Source organism: Suricata suricatta, chromosome 16 (genome assembly GCF_006229205.1).
Source record: "Suricata suricatta isolate VVHF042 chromosome 16, meerkat_22Aug2017_6uvM2_HiC, whole genome shotgun sequence".
Classification (NCBI taxonomy): domain Eukaryota; kingdom Metazoa; phylum Chordata; class Mammalia; order Carnivora; family Herpestidae; genus Suricata; species Suricata suricatta.
In genome coordinates this window covers 51,565,229-51,589,862 of record NC_043715.1, presented here as the reverse complement: position 1 = coordinate 51,589,862, position 24,634 = coordinate 51,565,229, and the positions used below count along the sequence as shown (strand labels likewise).

Genomic DNA, 24,634 nt, shown 5'->3' with positions numbered 1-24,634 from the left:
TCCTCGCCTTAAGGAAGCCGAAAATGGCATCTGTCACAACTGACCCCTCCGTCCTCTGCAAAGGTTTCTTCTAGTCCCAACCCACGGCCCTTTCTACATTTTTTCCCCATTAACCCGCCCAGACCTCGGCCCGCTGGGCCACCCCAGGGCTTGGCCTTAGGTCACTCCTCATCCCTTCTTTCCCGAGGGACTTCATCTGGCCATGGCTTTAATTACCATCCATCCCTCGCTGTCCCACACGGTGGCCCCGGCAGCGTGTGGCTGCTGAACACAGGAAGTGAGTAGAATCCGAGTGGAGACGTGTGTGCGCACAACCCGCTCAGGGGCGGTGACGACGATGACACGAATGATTACACGGGTAATTTTCATGCTGATCCAGGGTCAACATGAAGATGTTTTAGAAGGACTGGGTTACATTAAAATATTCAAATAAGCTTCACGCGTTTGTTTTTCCTTGTCTACCGCGGTGACTGGAGCCGTGGAGATGCATGTGGCCCGCGTGCCAGTTTTCATGCTCTGTGCACGACGCCCCTGCACTCGCTCTCTGGCCTGGACCCCCGCGGTCCGGCCACCCACTAGGCGTCTCTGCCCAGATGGCCGACAGGCCCAACCCGGCTGGGGTCTCGCCCCTCGGGTCCCTGCTCCTCCCCAGCCCTGGTCATCCACGCACCTGTTCACCCTCATCCTCTCTCTCATTCCCACCACCTCGTAACCCATCCGGTCGGCATGACTTCTCGAATGCACCCAGCCACTGGCAGCTCTGACGTGGACAGCAACGGACACCTCGGCCTCTCCCCGCTCCCGCTCCCACCCCCGCGCCCAGTGTCCAGTTCTGCTTATGGTTTCTAGAGCTGCTTGATTCTGAGGATCGGCCCCTCTCACTGCTTCTGGGACATTCTCAGCCACGACCTGTTCAAACAGCTTCCATCATTCTCTTCCTGCTCTCCTGCTCGAGCTCTAAACGGCATTGTTAGACCTTCTCTATATTCTATGACTTTTTTTTTTAACATTTATTTTTGAGAGACAGAGAGAGACAGATCATGAGCAAGGGAGGGGCAGAGAGAGAGGGACATACAGAATCCGAAGCAGGCTCCAGGCTCTGAGCTGTCAGCACAGAGGCCGATGCGGGGCTCGAACCCACGAACTGTGAGATCATGACCTGAGCCGAAGTCAGGTGCTCAACCAACTGAGCCACCCAGGCGCCCCGACCTTTTTATCTTTAATGTTTGTTTGAGAGAGAGAGATGGGGAGAGGTAGAGAGTAAGAGAGAGAAGCCCGAGCAGGCTCCCCACTGTCAGCGTAGAGCCAGTTGCAGGGCTTGAACTCTCAAACTGGGAGATCATGACCTGAGCCGAAATCAAGAGTTGGACGCTTAACCGACTTAGGCACCCAGGCGCCCGATCTTCCGTGACTCTTAACCTCTCTTTTTAAATTTGCAATCTCTGTGTTTCTCTGGGCTGCATTCTGGTGAATTCTGTCATTCCTGCTGCCGGTCTGCAACATCTGTGTTGGCTCCGTCTGCCCAGCTGCTAAAGCAGACCGCTTCAGTAGTCTTCTCCACTTCTTCCCCAATCCGCTTGCGCTTCCATTTTTCAACTGTTTTCTTATTCATTTAAACATATACATGTATTTACTTTACAATATACATATGAATATTCCAATCCGACGATTATCTTCAGTTTCCGTTCTGCGGGTTCTCCCTCATGGGGTTGCACGGCCTGTGTTTAGTGATTTCCGATTGGGCGTTACTCATGTTCACTGGGGGCTTCGGCCGTGAAGGTAGGCTTCTCCAGAAAAGGCTGGTTTGCTTCTGTCAGGCCTGGGCTACGACCAGCTTAAATCACTTTAAACTAAAGTTTGGCTTAAGAATTTGTGGGCAGGCCAGGTGGGGGAAAATCAGGCTGAAAACCAGTGTGTGGGCTGCTGTGTGCCAAGGTTCAAAACAGGTAATTTTGCTGATAGTCCCCGAGGGGATTTATTTCTAGGTCACCCTCACTTTGAAGTGTGGCCTCTGGAGCTTCTCCTCAGACAAGCTTTGTATCCTGTTCCCAGAGGCTGCAGGGCCCCAAAACCAAGATCTAGGTTCACTTTCCAAGCAAAATCTGCCTTTGGCACTGCTCATTTTCCCAGGTGCCAGGCCCTTCTCAGCTCGCGGCCTGTGTGCGCCTTATTTTCTCACTAGCTCTGAATACACTGGAGAATATTTCCTTTCTTCTTTTATCCAACATTGATAGTTGGGTTTCAGCAAGAGCATCAGTCAGGAATCTAGTCCACCACGTTACGAGAAATATACGTTGTACCTTCTCCCGAAGCAAGCTGAGTGATCTTTTAAAAATACAAATCCAGGGGCACCTGGGTGGCTCAGTCAGTTAAGCACCTGACTCTAGGTTTCAGCTCAGGTCATGATCTCATGGTTTTATGGATTTGAGCCCCATGTCAGGCTCTGCACTGGTGGCACTGAGCTTGCTTGGGACTGTCTCTCTCCTTCTTTCTGCCCCTCTCCCACTCGCACTGTCTCTGACTCTCTCAAAATAAACTTGAAACCAATAATAATAAAATTACAAAGACAATCGTCATGTGCTTACTTAAAACACACTGACTGCCTCCCATTTCAATTAGAATAAAATCCGAACACCCCCCTCCCTCTTGTTCACTGCACTCCAGCCACAGAGACGAGCTCTTGGTTCCTTGAATGTAGACAGCTCAGGCCTCAGGGCCTTTGCACTTGCTGCTCCTTTTGCCTGGGACATTCTCCGACATTTTAAAGTAACTATCTTCTCATCATTCCAGTCCCAAATTGCGAGTCGCCTCCTCGGAGAGACCCTCCCTGATGAGTCAATAGTTTCCAGCACCATGCTTGCTGCCCCCCAACCCCCTGTCGCCCATTACCCAGTTTTGTTGTCTCCACAGCATTATCACTATCTGAACTCATCTTACTTTTTCATGTGTACATTTGCTCTCTGGGTGCCCTCCGCAGATGTGAGCCTCCTGAGGGTGGGCACGCAGTCCTCTTCTCTCCCTCCTGCCGCTGCAAACCCACAACAGTGCCAGCACATTGAAGGTACTCCGAACAGGTTTGATGAAATGGCCTCCTGCCACAGGATGGTCGCACAGGCTGACCCCAGTGCCCCCCATCTCCTGACTCCCCCCCTCCACGCCCAGGACTCAGCCTGATGCCACTTCCTCTGGGAAGCGCTCCCTCATCCCTGAGAGGCTAGGTCAGGGGCCAACGAAATGCCCTCACGCGCTCCTGTGCCCCACAGCACAGTTCCCAGAGGAAGTGCATGGTTCATCCCGCATTTATTCAGTCAAAGATTATTTCCCACTTTGGACCATGAATGGCTGGGAGGACCGTGTCCATTTCCAGTCACGACTATATCCCTCACAATCAACACACTTTGCACACAGTAGCTGCTTAGTAAATGTTTGTTGAATGAATGAAGAAGCACAAGTCCTGGAGGGCTGTCACCAACATAACTTACGGTTACCGCCTCTTCTATACTAGACATTAAAGGTCACTTAATCAGACAGCCCACTGGCTTTGCTGGGGAGCTTGCTTCACACCATTGAGTTGGCTGGTGAGATGGAGAGAGAGAACCATGGGGCTGCCACCAGGATCTAAGCCCCACATTACCCTCACGTCCTGGCCAGGTGACCTCGGGCAGGTGACACAATCTCTCTGACCCTCAAACTTGGCTGGGCCTTGTCTATTCCATCCCAAACCCCACCGTGCCTGGGCCCCCAGCGCCTCACCCAGCCACCAGGATGCGCGGGATGTCAGCGGCAAATGCCTCGCCCATCTCACGGCTGCCAACGTTGGCGATGCAGTGCAGGGCCAGGCACATGAAGGTCGGGTTGCGGCTGGCCAGGTCATTCTTGATGGCATTGTTGATGAGCCGAATCAGCTCGGAGTTTGAGTTCACCAGAACCGAGATGAACAGGTAACCCTGGGTGAGGAAGGAAGTCGGGGGGTGAGAGAGTTGTGGCCAATCGGTCCTAGACCCCAATCCTCCCACCCTGGGGTCTGTACTTCTAGCTCTCTCCTCCCTCAGATCCAGGAGTCTGGGCCCCCAGGCCCCTCCTCCCTCAGACCCAGGGGTCCAAGCCCCCTTCCCCTCCTCCCTCAGACCCAGATGCTCAGGCTCCCAGCCCCTCCCCACCAGACTCACTATTTGCTTCTCCGTGTACTTGTTGGAGCTGAGCAGGTTCACGGCTTCCATGTGCCCAAAGTCAATGTCATGCCCAAGTAGGAAGATGAACAGCAGTTTACACACATATTTTTTCTTACTGTAGCCGTCCAAGGCTTTGTCCCCTAGGGCCAGAGGAAGGAGGAAAGGGGAGGCAGAATGAGGAAGGATCATGCCTACAAGTCCCAAGTATCCCAGCTCCAAGCCCCTTCCTCCCTCAGGCCCAGGCCTCCAGCCCCCTCCTCTCCCAGCCCTGGGAGTCCAGGCCACCAGCCTACCTTTGAACTTGGAGCGGATATTTGCCAGTTCCTTGTTTATTCTCTTAATCTCCGCCTCCTTGCTCTTACCTGGGGAGGAGACGGCAGAGCAGGTGATGAGGGTCCCAGAGGGCTGGGCTCCCTGTCCTCACTCTCCTTGGCAAGAGGTCAGCCTGCCTAGGGCTGAGGTCAGGCCTGGGCCCCATCTCTAGCTGGGAGCTTCATAGTGGTGGGAATCCGGGCTCAGCGGTCTTTACAACCCGGAGAAGCCAGGCACACAACTTGGGGTGCTCCCTGACTTGCTTCCTCCTTCGTCCTCTCACTGTGGCCCCTGAACTGACGTGGCATGAAAATGTGATGAATGACTGAGTGAGTAAATGAATGCTCAGCCTGGCTGCCCTCTAACTGCCTCGGAAGACGCTCACCCCCACCCCACCCCGCCGAGCGCAGCCTCTCCTGAAAACCTGCTCCTCCCCCGGGTTCCCCGTATCACGAAGGTCCCACTGCCTCCCGGTCACAAGGCCAGACTTGTGGGTGCTGAGCTCGTCCACGCCCTTCCTGTCCCTCCTTCCATCCGGTCAGCCCACGGATCCACTTCCTCCATCTCCCGGCTGCCGACCTCTCCCCAACTTGTCTGCGACGCTCCTACTCTTCTGATGAGATCCACGTATGGGATGAGTCTGGAGGCCTTTCCCTGACCCCACAGGCCAGGTCCTGTGCTCCCTGCGCTCCTCGGTGCCCGGGTCTCTGGGCCACCCTCACCGCCTGCTGTGTCCCTCCCCACGTCCCCCTGTCCCCCTGGAGCCAGACCTCACCATCTTGTCCTTGACAGGCTCACTCGGCTTGTCCAGAGAGAAACCCGGAGGCTTTAGCATTTTGCTCAAGCCATTGCCACGTCCCTTTGGCCTGGCCCACAGAACAGCGGGACGGCCACCGCGACTGCCTCACCCAGACCCAAATCGCTGCAGCAGCCTCCTTTCTGGCCTGCCTCCCTCCCTGCCTCCTGAGGGGGACTCCACCCCATGGCGACCAGGCCCCCTGGCCCTGCCCCGGCCACCCCACCAATGTCACCCGTCACCACCTTACTGTGTCCCACCCCGTGGCGTCGCACATTCCCTCCTCGCTCAGGGGCCTTGGGCAGGCTGTACCCTCTTCCCGGGGCCCGTCTCTCCAGTTAGCTCCTTGTCCGTTGGGTCTCAGCTCTTGGCACCTCTTCCAAGAGGACTTTTCTGACCAGTTCGTTAAAGACAGTGCCTTGGGGCACCTGGGTAGCTCAGCTGGTTAAGCGGCCTTTTGGCTCCGGTCATGATCTCACGGTTTGGGAGTTCGAGCCCTGCATCAGGCTCTGTGCCGACAGCGCAGAGCCTGCTTGGGATTCTCTCTCGGTCTCTCAAAATAAATAAATACATTTGGGGAAAAAAAAACAGCCAATGCCTTTCACTTGTTTCCACCATTCAAGTCTTGCCTAACACATTTCACACCATGTAACTGTTTTATTTATATTTATGGTCTCATTTTGGCTTCCACTTCAGATTATGAGCATCACGAGGGAGCTTTTAGAACAGTGCCTGGTATACAGCAAGTGCTTAATAATGGCTGGTCATCTGAAGAGCGGTGGCCCGCTCAGACCCATGGCCGTGTCTGGCCGTGTTGTCCGCTTCCCTCAGCATGTGGCCAACCCCCCGGGAGGCTCCAGTGCACAATGAATGAATAAACAGGTGAAAGAAGGAATGAACCAGTGAGGGTCTGAGCTCTCCTTGTCTTTAGAAATCCTGCCGCACCTCCCACTCTGAACTTCCAGGGAAGCTCCCACAAGCCTCACTGCAGCTATCACCTACTCCAGGAAGCCCCCTCTGATTAGCGGCCCCTGAGCTGCATTGTCCAATACGACGGTCCCCAGCCAGATAGCGCCTGAGCACCTGAAATGTGGCTGTTCCGCACTGAGATGGGGTTTAAGTGGCAATGACACGCTGGATCTGGAAGACGGGGAAAAGAATGCAAAATATTTTGTTGAAAATTTTAAAATACTGGGGCGCCTGGATGGCTCAGTCGTTTGAGCATCCAACTTCGGCTTGGGTCGTGGCCTCGCGGTATGTGAGTTTGAGTCCCGTGTCAGGCTCTCTGCTATCAGCACAGAGCTCACTCAGATCCTGTCCCCTTTGCTTTCTGCCCCCACCTTCTCAAAAAAAAATTTCTTTTTGAGACAGAGCACAAGTGGGGGAGGAGCAGAGAAAGAGGAGGAGAGAGAGAGATAATCCGAAGCAGGCTCTGCACTGTCAGCATGGAGCCCAATGCGGGGCTCGAACCCACAAGCCCATGAGATCGTGACACGAGCCCAAACCAAGAGTTGGTCGCTCAACTGACTAAGCCACCCCTCAAAAATAAATACTTAAAAAAACCCCACAAAAACCCAGGCCAAACATGTTGAAATGACAATATTTTGGTGTTTCAGATTGTGCAAACATATTTTTAAAGTTAAACTTGCCAGTTTCTTTCTCCTTTTACAAAAAAACGTGGCTACAGGAAAAGTGGAAACCACACACGAGGCTCATACCCTACGTGAGCAGGACAGCGCTGTTCCAGGGCCGCCTCTGCGCTCGCATGCCGCCTGGGTCCCCTCCAGCAGAGGGGTCTGCCCCTGTCCCCAGACCGCAGGCGGAGCCCCTGGAGGGCCGGGCCAGGAGCTGCCACTTCCGGGGAGCAACTCTGTGTCCCAAGAGCCTACCAAGTGTCAAGCTCAGAAAAGGCATGAAGGCATGAATAAAGGCCTTAAGAAATGCATGTTGGGGCACCTGGGTGGCTCAGCGGGTTAATGAGTTCGAGCCCCACATCTGGTTCCTTGCTGACAGCTCAGAGGCTGAAGCCTGCTCTGGATTCTGTGTCTTCCTTCTCTTTCTGCCCCTACTCTGCTCACACTCTCCTTCTCTCAAAAATAAAAATAAATTGAAAAAAAATTAAGTGCACAGTGACCAGCTCTCTGTCCTCAGGAAGGGGATGGAGGGCCTGGGGATGATGGTGGGACAGGGTCTCTGGGACCCAGGCGAGGAAGGGCCAGGTCCTCAGTGATGAGCCTGAACTGGCCTGTGTGGCCCCAGAAGCCATCTGATCCTTCATGCATTAATTACATGGTTCCTGAACTCCACGGGCCAGGCCTGAGTGGGGCGGTGCTGCTGGGTACCCAGGACCCATGTGGACCTTGAACTTCAGTTCTGCCCCCGGGGGCTCCTGGCCTGACAGGGCACAGGCGATCAGTGAGCCCTGTCCCCACACCTGAGTGAGATGTGCAGAGACGGGGGCCACCTGGGGCCCTTGGGGTGGCTGCCGCGAGGAGGGGACATTTGAGGAGGACAGGGAAAGGGGAGGAGGGCTCAGGGGCAGCTCACGGGTGAGGTGAGGGGGGCCGTGTGAGGGTGGCGGCAGGGGCTGGGGGGACAGCACCCAGCAAGGTGCAAGGCGGGCCCTGGGAACTGGCGTGCACGCTCTATTCTGTCCCTGAGGACAGCCACAACCATTTGAAGTGCTTGCCCTAAAACTATTCCATGGGCATCGGAAAAAAAAAAAAAATCCCATTTTATAAATGGACCGTATATTACAAAACACCTGCTTAAACTTCATCACAGAGAGATGGACATTTGTTTTTTTTTTAATTTTTTAAAATGTTTTATTTATCTTTGATACAGAGAGAGACAGAGCATGAGAGGGGGAGGGGCAGAGAGAGGAGACATAGAACCGGAAGCAGGCTCCAGGCTCTGAGCTAGCTGTCAGCACAGAGCCCAACGCGGGGCTCGAACCCATGAACGTGAGATCTGACCTGAGCCAAAGCCAGAGGCTTAACCGACTGAGCCACCCAGGCGCCCCAGAGAGATGGACATTTGAACAGCCACTGAATTTGAGGCTAGAGCACTCTCAGGGCTTTGTTTAAACCTCTAGTAAAAACTTCGAGGGCGCCTGGGTGGCTCAGTAGGCTAAGCTTCTGATTCTTGGTTTTGGCTCAGGTCAGATCTCACAGTTCATGAGTTCGAGCCCCCCATTGGGTTCTGTGCTGACAGTGCTGAGCCTGCTTGGGATTTTCTCTCTCCTCTCTCTGTCCCTCCCCAACTCGTGTTGTCTCTCTCAAAATAAATAAATAAATTAAAAAAAAAAAAAGGCTTTGAGTAACTGGCAAAACTAACCTATGGCATTGGATGACGGAGCCACGGTCATCACTGGAGAGGGGTCAGGCTGGGAGCTGTCAGAAGGAGGGTGCCAGGGAGCTGAGGATGTCGTCTCTGAATCTGGGGGCCCAGCCTGCAGTGGTGTCCATCAGATAAAGCTCATTAAGCTTGACACTTAGAATCCGTGGGCTTTTTTATACGTATACTAGCTCCGAGTGTGTCTGATGTCCACATGCATGTGTGAATTAATAGATATGTATATTTAATTATATATATATATTTTTGAGGTTATTTTGAGAGAGAGAGAGGGAGGATGCATGGGGGAGGGACAGAGAGAGGAAGAAAGAATCCCAAGCAGCCTCCGTGCTATCGGCATGGAGCCCAACATGGGTCTCGAACTCACGAAACTGTGAGATCGTGACCTTAGCCAAAATCAAGAGTTAGATGCTCAACTGAGCTACCCAGGCATCCCTAAACATATTTTTATGGAGGATTAGTCAGCTACGCAAAAGACTGTAGCAAGCAGATCGTGTAACTAAAAAAATATTTACCGAATATATGTATGTGCGTATGTAATTTTTCTGTAAAGTCTTTAATCATCCACAGCTATTTGATACTGTCCTGCACAACTGATCCACTTTTCTGTAAAAAAGAATCCGCGGCGAGAACAGAGAAGCAGGTGTCCAGAGGAGAAGGGGCTGTGGCCCTGGAGGGAGGGCAGCCCGGCACAGGGCACAAGACTGCAGAGATCTGAGGCTGGGAGCAGCCTGGGTGCCCAGAGACAGCGCGTGGGTGCTACTGAGGGTAATGCCTAGGAGACAGGGGCTGAAGGTGGCTGTGCCAGAACTGGGCTCAGGGAAGGAAGGGCTTTCTGGTACTCAGGGCCAGCCAGCGGCGAGGGGATGAGCTCACCATCACGGGAGGTATGCAAATGTGTCTGGGCATTTTAAAGGGATTCCTTATCCTCAAACATTCCCTGGGCCAGGCTCGGGGATGAGTCCCACGTGCCCTGCTCGGGGTGAGCTCCCAGGCTGGGAAGGAGGCCGACGGGGCCGCGTGAGTACTTTGACAGGGGCAAACGTGAAGAGGCTGGGAGGCTGGAAGCGGACCAGGGGAGGAGGTCTTCCAGCCACACAGCTCCCGGGATTTGAGGGTCAAAAAGAGGAAGCGGCAACGGACCAACCAGAAATGAGAGGAAATATGCGCGAGGCCCAGCGCATGTAAAGGCCCGGGGGGCCAGCTCGGCAGGCAGAGCTAGACCTCCCAGGCTCTCCTGGGTCTTCTGAGGGCGCTGGGGAGCCAGGGGAGGGTGCAGGCCGCGGTGGTGAGGAGCGTGTGGGTGCAAAAGAGGCCTTGCTACAGGCTGGGGCAGGGAACTGAGGAGCCAGGACCTGCCCTACCCTGGGGGTCCCGCTAGTCAGGGGCGGTGAGGAAGATTTCCGGGGCGAGCGCACTTAGCTGCAGCCTCGGGTGGGTCTGTCCCTGCCACCAAAGGCATCCCAAGGAACCGACTCTACCCTCGAGGGATTTACATGCAGCACCTGACCAGAGGCAAGGTAACTGACGTCCCTCGTCCCTCTCGAGTAGGACCTCCCGCCCCTGCGCTGTAGTCCCAGCAGCCCAGAGACCTCAAGGAGAGTTCTGGAAGACGATGCATATTAACTCTGGACTGCTACAAAATCCAGAACATGTCGGTGCTATCCAGTGTGGGAGCCACTGGGCACCTGCAACAGGGTTGGTGGCACTGAGAAACTAAGCTCTATTTTCCCTAACTTTAAAATTAAAAACCAATTCCCAGGGCCCCTGGGGGGCTCAGTCAGTTAAGCCTCCGACTCTTGATTTCGGCTCAGGTCATGGTCTCCGGGTTCGTGGGTTCGAGCCCCATCACCAGGCATTCTGTGCACTGACAGCACGGAGCCTATCTGGGCCTCTCTCTCTACCTCTCTCCCTGTCCCTCCCCCACTCTTTCTCAGAATAAATAAACATTAAAAAATATTTTAACAACCCCCAAAACAACCCAAATCTCAATTCAGTTACTGCCACATATGTTTGGAAGAATGCAGGTATTTTGTGAATCTACTTTTTCAGCTCTAAGTTGTATGAACGCTGGATACAGAGCGAGCGTTTCCAGTGAAACTGTGGCCTAGTTGAGAAAGGAACATACACTGTCTCGTGAATGTTTCTGAAAAATACCGATGACACATGGAAATAACATGGCGACCGTTCTGGCGTAAATAAGACATTAAAATGAATGTCACTGGTTTTTACTTTTGTAAAGTGTAAGCTTGTGTGTGCGGCTCGTCCTCGCCGCCCGCCACCCCGAGTGGAAATACTCTCCTTGCACAACCGGCTGCAAACGAACAGGGCTGCAGACACCACCCCTGAGCTGGTGCAGTCCAGTGAAGGGTGTGCACGCTCATTTATCAGCCCTCAGCCCTGGGGGCGGGAGGCAGCACCTGCGGGCACTCCCAAGGGCATCCCCTGGGTCCAAGAGAGTCGGGATGAGGAAAGGCGCTGAATGCAGATTGCAGATGACACACAGGAGCCTTGCGGCTGGGGCTCAGGCCTGGGACCCCCCGTCTGACACTCGTAACCCACAGAGGCTGTTCCGTAAAGCGCAGGCCCCGGGGTAGGGTAGGGGAGCCCCAGTGGCATACTAATGTTGGAGAACCACCAAAAGTGACGTCTCTCCGCAGTGGCCAGAGGGATCCTGTCCCTTCTCTGCTCCAAATCCCTCCAAACGGCTCAGGCTGAAAGCGAAGTCCTCACTGTCATCCTCCAGTCCTAGAGATCCACTAGTTCCCTGACAGCAACCTCACCCTCCCTGCCAGCAGTGGCCTTGTCTTCTTGAGTCTCCTCCTCCTTGAATTCCTCCTACACTTCAAGCACAGTCTTGCCTCAGGGCCTTTGCACAGGCTGTGCCAAGAATTTCCTCCTCCGGATTTATGCAGGCCTACTTCATCCACCCAATTTGATTCTTTGCTCCAATATCCTCTTTTCAGCCAAAGACTGACCAGCTTATGTAAGAGGACCACCCCTAACCTTGTCCCGACAGCCCTTCCTGCTTGATTTCCTGCCAAGAGCCGCTGCTGTCTATACACCTGAATACTGGATATTTGTGTACCAATCGTGTCCCCTTAGAATATGAGCATGAGAATAAGAGAATATGGGGTTATATGTCCACACAGCATATGAGCAAGAGGACTTCTGTTCACTGCTGTGGTCCCACTACTTAGAGCAGAGGCTGAAACTCAACTGGTGCTTGGTGGAGATTGGGTGGTCCATTCATTCACTCATTTCCTTATTCATCCAACTGGCAAACCTCTCTCGAGGACGCGCCGGTGGGGTGTCACAGCGGGCAGTCAGGGGGCAGAACTGGAGACCAGGAAGGATCGGAGTAGGTAGGCCTGTGCTCCAGGGGTGGGGGAGATGTCACAGATGGAACGGGTCACAATTTGGAGTAGCACTGTGACAACCCAGCATACCCCCCTGCTCATTCACTCACTGGCCAACTCTCCTCAGGCCTGGGGCAGCTGGGGCCCTAGAGAGAGGGCCGCCCCAGCCGGGCACGGAGCTCCCAGGCAGCTTAAGTGACCGGGAGGCAGATTCCTGCTCTGGACAGCACAGGACGAAGCCCTCGGGCTAGGTCCAGCCTCAAACTTTCCCTTTCTTATCACCAGAATCTGTCCTTCCTGCCGCCCCTCTCGAAGCCTGCCTTTCATCTCCTGCTAGAGTCATCCCATTGAACTCCACTCTGCCCTTCCGATTCCCCAGCAGGATGGCTCAACACTCCTCCCCCTCCTCCACCTGCTCAGCCCCCGGCCCATCCACATCCTTTGGGCCTTCGGCTCCCTCACTCCAGCTTGAAACCCTCCCCAGGGCTCCCAGGACGGACACCAAGTTGGCCCTGCCCATCTGCCAATCAGATCCTGTCCTGTCCCGTCCCTCTGTGCACCAGCAACACAGGCCTTAGCTCCGACTCGCCTGGGCCCCAGGACCTTTGCACTGCTGTCCCTCTGCCTCCGCAGCTCTTCTCTGCCTCCCTTGGCCCAGCTAACTACGCCACGTTGTCCAAGCACCACAGCCAGATAGAGCTTTCATTCTCTGATCGTGGTGGCGCTCTCTCGCACGGACTTAGGATGGCTACCGGTGTTTTCTACTTAAAAAAAAAAAATTTGAGATATAATTCACACAACCGTAAAGCTGCATCTTTCTAAAGTGGGCACGTCAGCGGTCTCTGGTATACCCACAGTCTTGTGCAACCATCACCAAGATCTTCCAGGACATTTTCGTCACCTAGTCTGGACATCTCATATGCACGAAATCACACATGCGGCCTTCTGTGTTGGGCTTTGTTCACTCAGAATTAAGTTCCCAAGGGGAGCCGGGGTGGCTCAGTCGGTTGAGCGTCCGACTTCAGCTCAGGTCATGATCTTGCGGTTTGGGAGTTCAAGCCCCGCATCAAGCTCCGAGCTCCTTGCTTAGCAGTTTAGAGACCAGAAGCCGGCTTCGGATTCCCTGTCTCCTTCTCTCTCTGCCCCTCCCCTGCTTACAACCTCCCTCAAAAACAAATGAACAAAGGGGCACCTGGGTGGCTCAGCCGGTTAAGCGGCTGGCTTCCGTTCAGGTCACGATCTCACGGTTCATGGGTTCAAGCCCCGCGTCAGGCTCTGTGCTGACAGCTAGCTCAGAGCTTGGAGCCTGCTTCAGATTCTGTATCTCCCTCTCTCTCTGCCCCTCCCCTGCTTGCACGGTCTCTCTCTGTCTCTCAAAAATAACTAAAAAACACTAAAAAAATTGTTTTAAATAAATAAATGAACATTAAAGAAAATAAGTAAAAAAAAAAAAAGAAAAGAAAAGAATTTAGAACAAGGTTTCCAAGGTTCCTCCATGTCATAGCATGTGTCATTCTCTTCGACGGCTTAATAATATTCCACCGCGCAGGGCACCGTTTTGTATATCCACGCATCTGATGATGGACATTTGGGTGCTTCATTTCTGCTCCGGGGTTCCGGTGAAGAGCCCTACTATGAACATCTATATTTAAGGGTCTGTGAGAAAGACTGCTACCATTTACGTAGCACCTGTCTCCTTCACGGAACCAGGAGATTCACAACCGGTCCATCCTAGTCGCCACTGCGTCCCCACAGCCATCGGTAAGGCTTGAAACACCCCAGACATTCAACATTTACTTGATGAGAAGATGAGGGACCAGAGGAACCCGACTCTCCAGCCCCGATCCCTCGGGCTCGTTACCTCCGCTGCCCCCGAGTCCGAGTCTCCCCCTTCTGAGGTCCTGCAGGGATACCGACTTGTTTTCTCTTCCCTTCCCCACCTCCATCATCCAGTCCTTTTGCAAATCCTGCAAAAAGTGTCCCCAAACCAACCACTTCTCACCCGGGGTCAAGCTGGCACCGTCTCTCACCTGGACGCCGGCAGCAGCCCCTAATTATCTTCCCGCTCCTGCCACCGCCTCTTGAGTCTGTTCTCTTCACAGCGGCAGAGGGATTATTTTAAAACATCAAGCAGCTCGCGTCCCTCCTGCCTCTAAACCTTCCTGTTGCTCTCGTTTCACTCAGAGCAAGGCCAAGGTGCTCTCGGAGGCCCACAGAGCCCTTCACAATCCCTGGCGGCCCTCATCTCCTGCCCTCTCCCCCTTCAGTTCTTACCTGAACACACACTAAGCATGCTGCAACCGCAGGACCTTTGAACACACTGTTCCAATGCCCGGATCCCTCTTTCCTCCAAAAGCTGCAGGGCTCGTTCTCTCGCTTCACCCAAAAGTTTACTCAGGTGTCACCGCCAAGCACCGGCTCAATCCCGGCCCCTCCTCACGCCCCCTCCTTACTTTTCCTCACGGTACCAGTCCCCCTCTGACCTGGGATCATTTACTGCAGCTCTGTGTTTATTTTCTGTCTCCCTCACGGCATGGGTGCTCCCAAACCACGGACCTTTGCTCACTGTTGGAGCCCAGTCCGGGTACAGTGTCAAAAAGGGGTGATCAAAACGTATCTGTGAATGAATGAATGAAGGCAAGATGCCATTTCCAGTGGGGCTTGCAAGCAAAATCGAACCTCAGAGAGGTTAAATGAGTCGCCGAGGGTCACATCACTGATAGGTATCAGAGGCCACGCACACCTGCTCCCCACCCTCCCCACACCTAATCCACAACACTTCCTCGCTCACCTCTTTCCATAACAACCATTAACGTCTCTCCTCTACCCGACACCCAACAGCCTTTGCCCCTCTTGTTTACCTACTACGAGCCAGCTCCTTTCATACCTACTAAGTTCTACAATAATCACAGAGACCACCCTTCAGATCCACCAAAATGACCTAAACAACAGCCAAGACCGTCCTGTGCCTGGAATGTGCGGAAGGCCTGGCTCCCATGCACGATCACCACAACCTCATCAGGAAGGCGATCAGCAGCCCCTGCTGACAGATGAGGAAATCAAGAGGTGAAGTCCCCCCATTCAAGGTCACACGGCCGGGGAGTGACAGCGCTCAAACTCAGACCCAGGTCTGGCTGACCCCAGAGCCCATGCAGATACAGCCTCGGAAGCTCTTGGCAGTTCTAAACACCAACACCCACTCCCAGGAGTTGGGAGCTGACTTGGCGCCAGGCCTCTCGGCGTCACGACGATCCTTCCTGTGGGTGATCACTGTCCCCATATTGATGTGGTCAGAAAGGAGAGGGCTGCAGATTCAGGAGTGCTCTGCTCCCTGACCCTTGACCTCTGGGGTACCAGGCTTCCCCCAGCCCTTAGCTTTCCAGATCTCCTCCCCGCAAAGGCCAAAGGCTCCCTGGGCCCCTCTTTGAGCTCTGGGATCTCCCAGTTCCGGCTCATCTCCAAGCCTCCACTTTATAATGTCGTCCTCTTTCCAGGCCCCCAGCTTCCCGTCTCAGGGTCTCCCAACGCCCTCCACCCCAGCACCTCTTCTCTGTGTTCCTTGATCCCTCCTTTCCCCTTAGTAACCCTTCTGGCCCCTCTCCATTGCCCTAAAAGTCTCCTAAGCCATTCTCCCTCCTGGAGCCCCACTCTCCCTCACCAGGGTCCCACTATGGTCCCCCACCTTTCCAGCTCTCCTCCCCAACCTTCTGGGACTTTCTATTACTCTCAGGCCCTCTCTATGCCACTAGCCAGGTACCTCAGTGACCTACCTAGCCCCTTCCCTTCTATGACACCCCCTCACTCAGGCCCTCAAAGCCCGGCACCATTATGCTTCCTGTGTTTCACGTCCTCCCGGTCCCCTCTGGCCTTCTCCCACTCTATCGCCGCACAGGGAACCCCCCACTCGTGCACCTCCTTCCCTTTCTATCGACATCAGGGATTTCTCTAACCTCGTAGCTAATAGGATCCCCAAGCCTTTCTATAATTCCCAGGGAACACCTCTGGGGTCCCCGGCCCTGGGACCTTATTAGCCTCCCCTCCTTTAAGACCCTCTCGGACGCCTCTAGCCACTCCGTGTCGTCACCTCAAGAGGCACTCTATGACACCCTAAGTCCCTCCATTCCCCCTACCCTAAAGTTGCCCCCAGGGCCTCTCTATTCTCTCCCTCTATGACCGCAAAGGCTTTCCATGCCCGGGCCCCTCTGTAACCCCCGAGCCCCTCAATTCCACGCTCCCCCTCCCTCCAATGTCCCCCGGCCGCGCTCTCACAGTTCCGGATGTCGGAGATGAACACCGCGAGCCCCCGCATCCCATCGCCCTTGGAGACGGCCGGCATGATGGCGGTGGTGTCGGCTCCAGGCCTGGCCGGGCAGGGCACAGCGCAGCGGGGGCTGGCAGGCGGGGACCGGGAGGAAAGGACCCCAAGCAGCGCCAAGGAGCCTAGCCGGCCGGGGGGGAGGGCAGGCGGGCTGGCGGGCGGGCGGGCTGGCAGGCCGCAGCTCCGCCTCCGGCCCCTCCCCTCGCGTCCGTCGTCCTGAGCTTTCAGCCTCCCATTGGCTCGAATTACTGCCGCTCAGACTCGGGCTCACGCCCCTCTCCCTCTCTCATTGGTCGCTGGACAAAGGTACGCCGCTACGATTGGCCCAGCGGCCCGCTATTTCCGTTCGCAGGAAGGAGGAGGTGAAGAGGCGTTGCCCGAGAGACGGGCGGAGTTGGGTTGCGTGCTGTGGGACCTCCCCCTCCGAGCGGCTGGGTCCGATGCCGATTGGACCCGGCGAAGGGCGGGCTTGATACGAAGGAAGGCGGGGGAATGGGCCGCGGGAGGCGGGACTGGCATTGACTATGGCCAATGAGCGGGTAGATCGCCCACGCAGGCGTCGTGCATTCGCCAGGCCTGTCCTATTCCCGCCCCCCACTGGGCGGTTGTGGGGGCAGGAGAAGGGCAATGATAGGTAGAGAAGGAAAGAGAATGGGGGTTGTCACTCAGCTGGACTAGGATAGGTGGAGCGCCGCCTGCAATTCCCTGCTGCAGAGAAGTGGTTGGGAGGGGCAAGAAAAATGTGAGATGTTTACTGCGCAAGCGTTCCCTGATTCCCTTTCTCCTTCCTCTCTTCCACCCCCGACTCCTTAAATCTTCATCCAGGAAGTCTTTGCCTCCCCCTCCCCCTTCTCTACCCTTGTCTAGCGGGACAAGATGTCGAAACCAAATTTCTCAGAATGAGGGAAATAATAATTCAGGTCTAGTCCTATTAGGCAGACGTTAAAACTGAGGTCCAGAGAGGTTGAGTGACTTGCCCAAGGTCACACAACTCAGACTAGTAGAGTGGGGTTCTAAACTATATATATATTTTTTAGCCATTTTCCCATATACAATGCATTTTTTTTCTTGCAACCATAATGCCATTTTAACACATTGTGAATTTCTCCTTCACCAAATTCCCCCTGAGCAAGAATGCGACCTACTACCGAAGAACGCTGGTTCAGAGGAAGGAATAGATAAATCTCTTTGGTTTAGCCCAACCACCACCCCTTAGCACCCCCAAGACCTTCTTTGATCGACTGATTTTGGGGAAAGACTATAATGCTCTGGGCTATTGAGAAATTTGGGGCACAGGGAACTGGGAGAGTCCATTTCTGTCACCTCCAGGAACTAAACTCCGCAACACTTTTCTAATCTCAGAAGTCTGGAATTCTTGGAACGAGCCTTGAGGGAGTTTCCTGGGTCCTGTGGACTTCCACTCTGAATTCCCAGGGGATAGGGATCAGGACAGGAGCCAGGCCTGCCTTCAGGATTTAACGGATTGGTCCACTGGGTTTCCAGGAATGAGGCTTGGGGAAATCATTCTGGATTCTAGGAGGAAGGGCACGCCCAGCTGTCCTAGGGACCAAGAGAGTCCATGCCTAATATGGATTAGGGATGCTATTTGCCCCTAAAAAAACAGCATATGAACAATTAGAGGCGGTGCCTGGGTGCCTCTCTTGGTTAAGCCTCCCACTCTTGGTTTCTGCTCAGGTCATGATCTCATAGTTTGTGAGTTCCAGCCCTACCTCAGGCTTCATGCTGACAGTGTGGAGCCTGCTTGAAATTCTCTCTGCCTCTCTCTCTCTCTCTCTCTCTCTCTCTCTCTGCCCCTTCCCTGCTTACTCTCTCCGTCTCCCTCTCTTTCTCTCAAAAATAAATAAACTTAGGGGCGCCTGGGTGGCTCAGTCGGTTAAGCCTCCGACTTCGGCTCAGGTCAGACCTCACGTTCGTGGGTTCGAGCCCCGCGTCAGGCTCTGTGCTGACAGCCAGCTCAGAGCCTGGAGCCTGCTTCCAGTTCTGTGTCTCCTTCTCTCTCTGCCCTTTTCCCTCTCATGCTCTGTCTCTCTCAGTATCAAAAATAAATAAAACATTAAAAAAATTGTTTTTAAATAAATAAATAAACTTAAAAAACAACAACAATGAACAACTAGTAGGAATGTGAGTTGGGAAGAGTCATTTTTATGGAAAGATACATGAAGCACTGCAAGGGGTGAAGGAGCCCACTCAGGAGGTGGGAAAGACACTTTCTCCCTGGGGCACCTGCATGGCTCGGTGGGTTAAGCGTTGGATTCTTGATTTCAGTGGAGGTCATGATCTCACACTTCATGGGCTTGAGCCCTGCCAGCCTCCAGCTCTGTGCTAACTAACGCTAACATTGCTGAGCCTGCTTGGAATTCTCTTCCTCCCTTTCTCTGCCCCTCCCCCCTAATAAATAAATAAACTAAAAAAAAAAAAGCAAAACACTTTCTCCCTGAAAATATCCTTAAAAATACATATTAGTTGGGGCGCCTGGGTGGCTCAGTTGGTTAAGCCTCCGACTTCGGCTCAGGTCAGATCTCACGTTCGTGGGTTTGAGCCCAGCGTCAGGCTCTGTACTGACAGCTAGCTCAGAGCCTGGAGCCTGCTTCCGGTTCTGTGTCTCCGTCTCTCTCTGCCCCTCCCGCTCTGATGCTCTGTATCAAAAATAAATAAAGCATTAAAAAAACTTAAAAAAATACATATTAGTGATGGGATTCGAACTTGTCCTCTTTTTGAGGGATGCGAGAGACACATGGAGAGTCCCAAGGACAGGAAAAGTGTGTCTAAGTGTGTCTTTCTTGCTTCAACTCTCCACCTCACTTTCACCCACCACCTTCCACCCTTTGCCCAGAACCACCTGAGACCAGATGAAATAACCAAAACTTAATTCTCAAGACTGGCCCTGAAGCAAAGGCATTCTGACTTCTAATAGGGAGTCCAACCGGGAAGGCCAATCGAACCTTCTGGAAAGCCTGGGATTGTTTGATCCTGTGTAAGGGCAGACCCGGACCCCTCCCCCCCAATCACAGGAAATCAAGACCCCTGTTGAATTAGAGCAGTATTTACAAATAGAAACAGTGGGAGCCACATATATAGTTTTCAATGTACTCGAGCCACATTTTTTTAAGTTAAAAAAGAGGTGAAATTGATATTATAATAGATGGTATTTAAGCAAACATACCCAAATACTATCATTTAAACATATTTACCATTCTAATTTTCCGAAGTCTTTATTTTTATGTTGAGAGAGAGCATATATGCACAAGCAGGAAAGGGGCAGGGGGAGAGAGAGAAAGAGAGAGAGAGAGAGAGAAAGGGAGAGAGGATCTGAAGCAGGCTCCATGCTCAGCACAGAACCCAACCCGAGACTTGATCCCACAATCCTAGGATCATGACCTGAGCCAAAATCAAAAGTTGGACACTCAACCCCCTGAGCCACCCAGGTGCCCCTAATTTTCCTAAGTCTTTGAAATTGTGTGTTTTCTACTGAACGGCACACCTTTGTTGAGACTCACCACACTGCAGGCACTCACTAGCCAAAAGCCATTGCTAGTGCCTGTGAACTTGGACAGCATAGAATTACGGGGGCGGGGGGGGGGGATGGGGGGAGGAGGAAGAAGAAAGGAAGGAAGGAAGAAAGGAAGGGGAAGGTAGGGGAGGAGAGGAAAGAATTATAGGGCTGGTTTGAGCAAGACAATTATGGGGCTCCATGGCTTAAGGGCTAATCCATTGTTAGGTTTTAAGTCTAGACTATGAACAAGTCCACATCTGGGTGAGCTTTGTGCAGACGCACTGTGGTTATAAAGTGAAGCATTAAGATGAACCCCGGGAGCAGCTCAAGGATCTCACAGACTGAACCGGCTATAGCTTCTGAGGCTCTGGCCTCAGCAAACCAAAGCTTTATTTTCTCCAGAAAAACTGGATGCATCCTCAGTCTTCCCATTTGGGCAAATGGGCCCTCCATCAATCGCCTGGGCACTCTGGTCAGAACCCCCTCCCTCTCCCTGACCCCAAACTAAGGGCAGAACACATCTGAACTCAGCCACCTCCGTCTGTCACCATCCAGGCCACCATCACCATCATCTCTTCCCTGGAGATCTGTAGTGATGGACCTCCCCCCTGGCCACCCGCGGCCCATCCCCCACACGTACCAGGGTACTTGTTTCAACAATAATCGGCGGTGTCCTTCCCCAGCACAAGGGCTTCAGCCATGCTGGCCTCACTTGGCCATTCCGACCTTCCAGACCCATTCCTACACTCCACCACCACCCCGGGTCTCCCCCAGCCCCAGGTCTCAACTCAGGAGAGAATTGCTGGATGTAGTGTTTGAAGTAACAACTCCTGGTCATATCTAAACACATTATTCAGTCTTTGAAAAAGTCTGGGGGAACCTGGGTGGCTCACAGTTCGTTTCTCCTATAACCCCTTCCCCATTTCACTTCCCTGCCCCCACTAGATTATTTTTTTTAAGGTTTTATTTTTGGGGCGCCTGGGTGCCTCAGTCGGTTGAGTGTCTGACTTCAGCTCAGGCGATGATCTCGCAGTTCATGGGTTCAAGCCCCACGTGGAGCCGGCTGCCTGCTTTAGATTTCGTGTCTCCTTCTCTGCCCTTCCTCCACTTACTATCTCTCAAAGCTGAATAAATATTACAGAAGTTTTTTAAGAGTTTGGTTTTTAATTTTTTAATGTTTTTATTTATTTTTGAGAGAGAGAGAGGAGGAGACACAGGATCTGAAGACAGGCTCCAGGCCCTGCGCTAGTTGTCAGCACAGAGCCCGACGTGGGGCTCGAACCCACGAACTGTGAGATCATGACCTGAGCTGAAGCCAGACGCTTCACCGACTGAGCCACCCAGGCACCCCTATAGAAGTTTTTTAAATAAAGATTTTATTTTTAAGTAATCTCTACACCCATCATGGGGCTCGAACTCACAACCCCAAGATCAAGAGTCACACGTTCCACAGACTAAGCCACCCCGGCACCCCATCCCCGGGTTATTTTAAAGCAAGGTGTCCTCATCAGATCATTTCATGTCCATCACTGAGGTTCTTCCCCAACATTTTGTTGTATTTTAAATATTCAGAGTCAAAACAACTGTACAGCGAACACATATAGCTTCCCTCCCAACCTCCATTCTGTTATTAACACTGTACTCCTACTCTGTTGGGGTGCCTCAGTGGCTCAGTCGGTTAAGTGTCCAGCCTGGGCTCAAGTCATGATCTGATGGTTTTTGGGAGTTCGAGCCCCACATCAGGCTCCGTGCACTGATCTTGCGGAGCCTGCTTGGGTTTTTCTTTCTCTCTCTCTGCCCCTCCCCCACTCACACGCCCTCTCTTTCAAAATAAGTAACTTAAAAATTTTTTTTACAGGGTGCCCGAGTGGCTCAGTCGGTTAAGTGTCCGACTTTAGCTCAGGTCATAATCTCTAGGTTCCTTAATTTGAGCCCCAAGTGCTGGCTTCTGTGTCTTCTTCTCTCTCTCTCTGCCCCTCCCGCGATCATGCTCTCTCTCTCTATCTCAAATATAAACATTAACAAATAAATAAATAAAATAAAACGGAGGAACTTGGATGCAGAGATAGACACATACAGAGAGAAGACAAAGTGAAGGCCCGGGAGAAAAGGACCATCCACAAGTCAAGTCAGGCCTCAGCTCCCAGAAGCCAGGAGAGAGGCCTGGAACACGTCTGCTCTCACAGTCTCCAAAGGAACCGGCCCTGCAGACACCTTGATCTTGGACTTCTGGCCTCTAGAACCGTGAAACAATAAATGTCTGTTGTTAGGGCCACACAGTCTGTGGGACTTGGTTAACGAGAGCCCCAAGAAACTACTATGACTCCAAATTCTTCAAAATACCCATCATTGACTATAGTTCAAGGTCATTTTAGTTTCCTTTTCCATGGACAAAATCCACACACGACAAATAAAAAGCTCACATCCCAAGTGTGCAAGTCGATGGGCTTGGGCAAGCGCATGCGCCGCCGTCTCCTGGTTTTGAGGCTCCTGCTGTCATTTACCCATATTCTTGTTGGTTTCTGTCTGTTTCCCTGCCTGCCCCCGCCCCCAATCTTGGATCCTCCAGCACTGGGACTCAATCCACCACCGTCTCCTGGATCTCAGAGTATCCTATCAATCCAGGGTATTGCATGAAGAATCAAGTATGATGGGGGTTGGGGGCCACATAAACCCACCACCTCAGTGAAAGGGAAGTCAAACCCCTCCCAAGAACCAGTAAGCCCATCCATCATAAGTTCTGGACTAGAATGGATAAATCCATTGCGGTTCTAATGGAAGGCACATACCTGGTAAAACTAGAAGTGTCCAGGGAGACCCCCCCCCCTGCGGAGGCACTGGCCAGTGCCTCCCCCCACCCCTATGCACCCCCCCCTTACTGGGGCCCAATGGTTGGGTCCTTTATGAGGCAGGCCTGTGGGGACAGGGACTTTGAGGGTCAGTGGTCAGAGAAAGTGAGAGTCTCAGAGGAAGGAGCCCCCGGGAGCAGGGCCCCCCACCTATGCCATGGCGAGCACGGTGGTGAAGACCATCTGGCAATCCAAAGAGATCCATGAGGCTGGGGACCCCACTGAGGGAGTCAAGAGCAGCTCCCAGCTGGTCCCTGAGGCTCCTGGGGGCGTGACCACCCTGGCCAAGGGGATCCCGAAGAAAAAGAAGGCCGTGTCTTTCCACACGTGGGTTTGTCACACCCTGTCGGGGACAGTCCTAGGGCCCAGCACTGCCTCCAGCACAGCGTGGGTGCTGGAGGAAGGGGAGGGGGAGACAATCAGGGGGCAGAGGAGAGCCCGGTGAGAAGGTGGGTGGGTAATGGAGGAGAAATACGGGGAGGTGGAGAGGGAAGAGGGTAGTGGGGATGGAGGAGGAGGCAGAAAGTGGGCGCTGAGGCTGGAGTCAGACAGGGCAGGGGGTGTGGAGACAGAGGCAGGAGCTGCGTCCCCACTGGGGCTGGATCTTGAGCCCCCTGCCCGGTTCCCCTCCCCAGGGTGGAGCCTCGAATGTCCCAGGAGCCAACGAACTGGGGCCTGAACCTCAGAAAGTCCATGGCCTATACCAATGTGTCACTGTTAAACCCGGCGGCCACCATGGAGCCCACAGACTCCTCAGGGGCAGACTCGGTCACACAAGACAGTGGCTTGCTGGCACTGTCAGTGTCCCCCGCCTCCCCCGCCACACCCTGGGCTTCGGATGACCCAGACATCATGGAAATACTGGTGAGGGGCCCTGGTGGTAGGCAAATACTGGGGGGGGGGAACTCTCCTTGACTTGGAATAAGCGGGTTCTGGTTACCCTCAAGGCCCAGAGGGACTGCCTCCTCCTCCTCCTCCCCTAACCATGATGCCAGCCCTGAACCAGTCCCTTCCTGGGTGAAATGCCTGTTGTCTAGGGAACTGGTCTTCAGTTCATTCACTCACTTCCAAATGCTCCGGGTGAGGCTGGAGTCCCAGGTAGGAGGTAGGCCAGCGCGTCTGGCAGGGCTGGCAGAGACACACTGGCGAGACCCATTTCCCTAATGGAGGTAATGCTGGGGAATCTCAGAGAATACTTCCTGGAAGAGGCAGGGGCTGGAGCTGGGCTTTGATGGAGGAGTAGGAGTTCTCTGAGGGGATCAGCTAAATCGGTCGCAAAGCCGGGAGGTGAATAAGATCTAGAGAATTCCTGACTAGAGCATAGAGTGTTACAGTATGATCTTTCAGTTTTATTTTTTTAATGTTTATTTATTTACTTATTTATTAAATGTTTATTTATTTATTTTGAGAGAGCGAGTAGAGAAGGGCGGAGAAAGCAAGGGAGAGAATCCCAAGCAGGCCCTGCACTGTCAGCAAGGAGCCTGATGCGGGGCTTGAACTCAAGGACCATGAGATCATGACCTGAGCCGAAATCAAGAGTCAGCTGCTTAACCAACTGAGCCATCCCTATCTGTTTATTTTGAGAGGGCGGGGGGGGGGGGGGGGGCGCACTCATCCTGGGGAGGGGCAGAGAAAGGAGAATCCCAAGCAGGTTCTGCGTGGTCGGTGTGGTGCCCAACACGTGGTGTGATCCCACAACCCCAGATCAAGACCCGAGCCAAAGTCAAGAGTCTGACACTCAACCAACCGAGCCACCAAGTCGCTCCTGCAGTTCGATCCTTCAACGTCCCTGCCACCCTTCACCCCAGCCAGGCTTCCTCGGGGCCAGGCCCTGAACTTGGCTTGACGTGGGCTCTGAGAATTACACGAATAAGAACCACGGGCCTAATGTTGCTAACAAGACTCACAAGCATTTACTAAGCACTTTCTATGCTCTGAGAGCCTCAGTTTCCTCATCTGT

The 24,634-nt window shown here is 53.4% G+C and overlaps 2 protein-coding genes and 1 long non-coding RNA gene across 8 annotated transcripts in view; 1 reads left to right on the top strand and 2 right to left on the bottom strand.

The window, feature by feature from the left end:
- AP2A1 (adaptor related protein complex 2 subunit alpha 1) overlaps positions 1 to 16,469 on the bottom strand; it is a 32,471-nt gene extending 16,002 nt beyond the window's left edge. For both annotated transcript variants that reach the window (XM_029924210.1, XM_029924212.1), the window contains exons 1-4: positions 16,263 to 16,469; positions 4,466 to 4,534; positions 4,170 to 4,312; positions 3,754 to 3,947 (exon numbers count right to left, since the gene is read on the bottom strand). In XM_029924210.1, the coding sequence (XP_029780070.1) occupies positions 3,754 to 3,947; positions 4,170 to 4,312; positions 4,466 to 4,534; positions 16,263 to 16,329 (473 nt within the window). In that variant the 5' untranslated portion in view covers positions 16,330 to 16,469. The remainder of the gene's footprint in view (positions 1 to 3,753; positions 3,948 to 4,169; positions 4,313 to 4,465; positions 4,535 to 16,262) is intronic.
- On the bottom strand, positions 5,918 to 13,126 carry LOC115279694. Its single transcript, XR_003903583.1, has 3 exons — positions 11,855 to 13,126; positions 8,617 to 8,731; positions 5,918 to 6,420 (listed from the first exon to the last, which is right to left on the bottom strand). It is a non-coding gene; the product is annotated as an uncharacterized LOC115279694 (long non-coding RNA).
- A 6,279-nt stretch (positions 16,470 to 22,748) lies between the features above and the next one.
- TSKS (testis specific serine kinase substrate) overlaps positions 22,749 to 24,634 on the top strand; it is a 12,131-nt gene continuing 10,245 nt past the window's right edge. For 3 of the 5 annotated variants that reach the window (XM_029925249.1, XM_029925247.1, XM_029925248.1), the window contains exons 1-2: positions 22,750 to 23,001; positions 23,310 to 23,538. In XM_029925249.1, the coding sequence (XP_029781109.1) occupies positions 22,832 to 23,001; positions 23,310 to 23,538 (399 nt within the window). In that variant the 5' untranslated portion in view covers positions 22,750 to 22,831. Of the gene's footprint in view, positions 23,006 to 23,309; positions 23,539 to 24,634 lie in introns of all 5 variants that reach the window. The other 2 variants (XM_029925250.1, XM_029925251.1) reach the window with 2 other exon arrangements.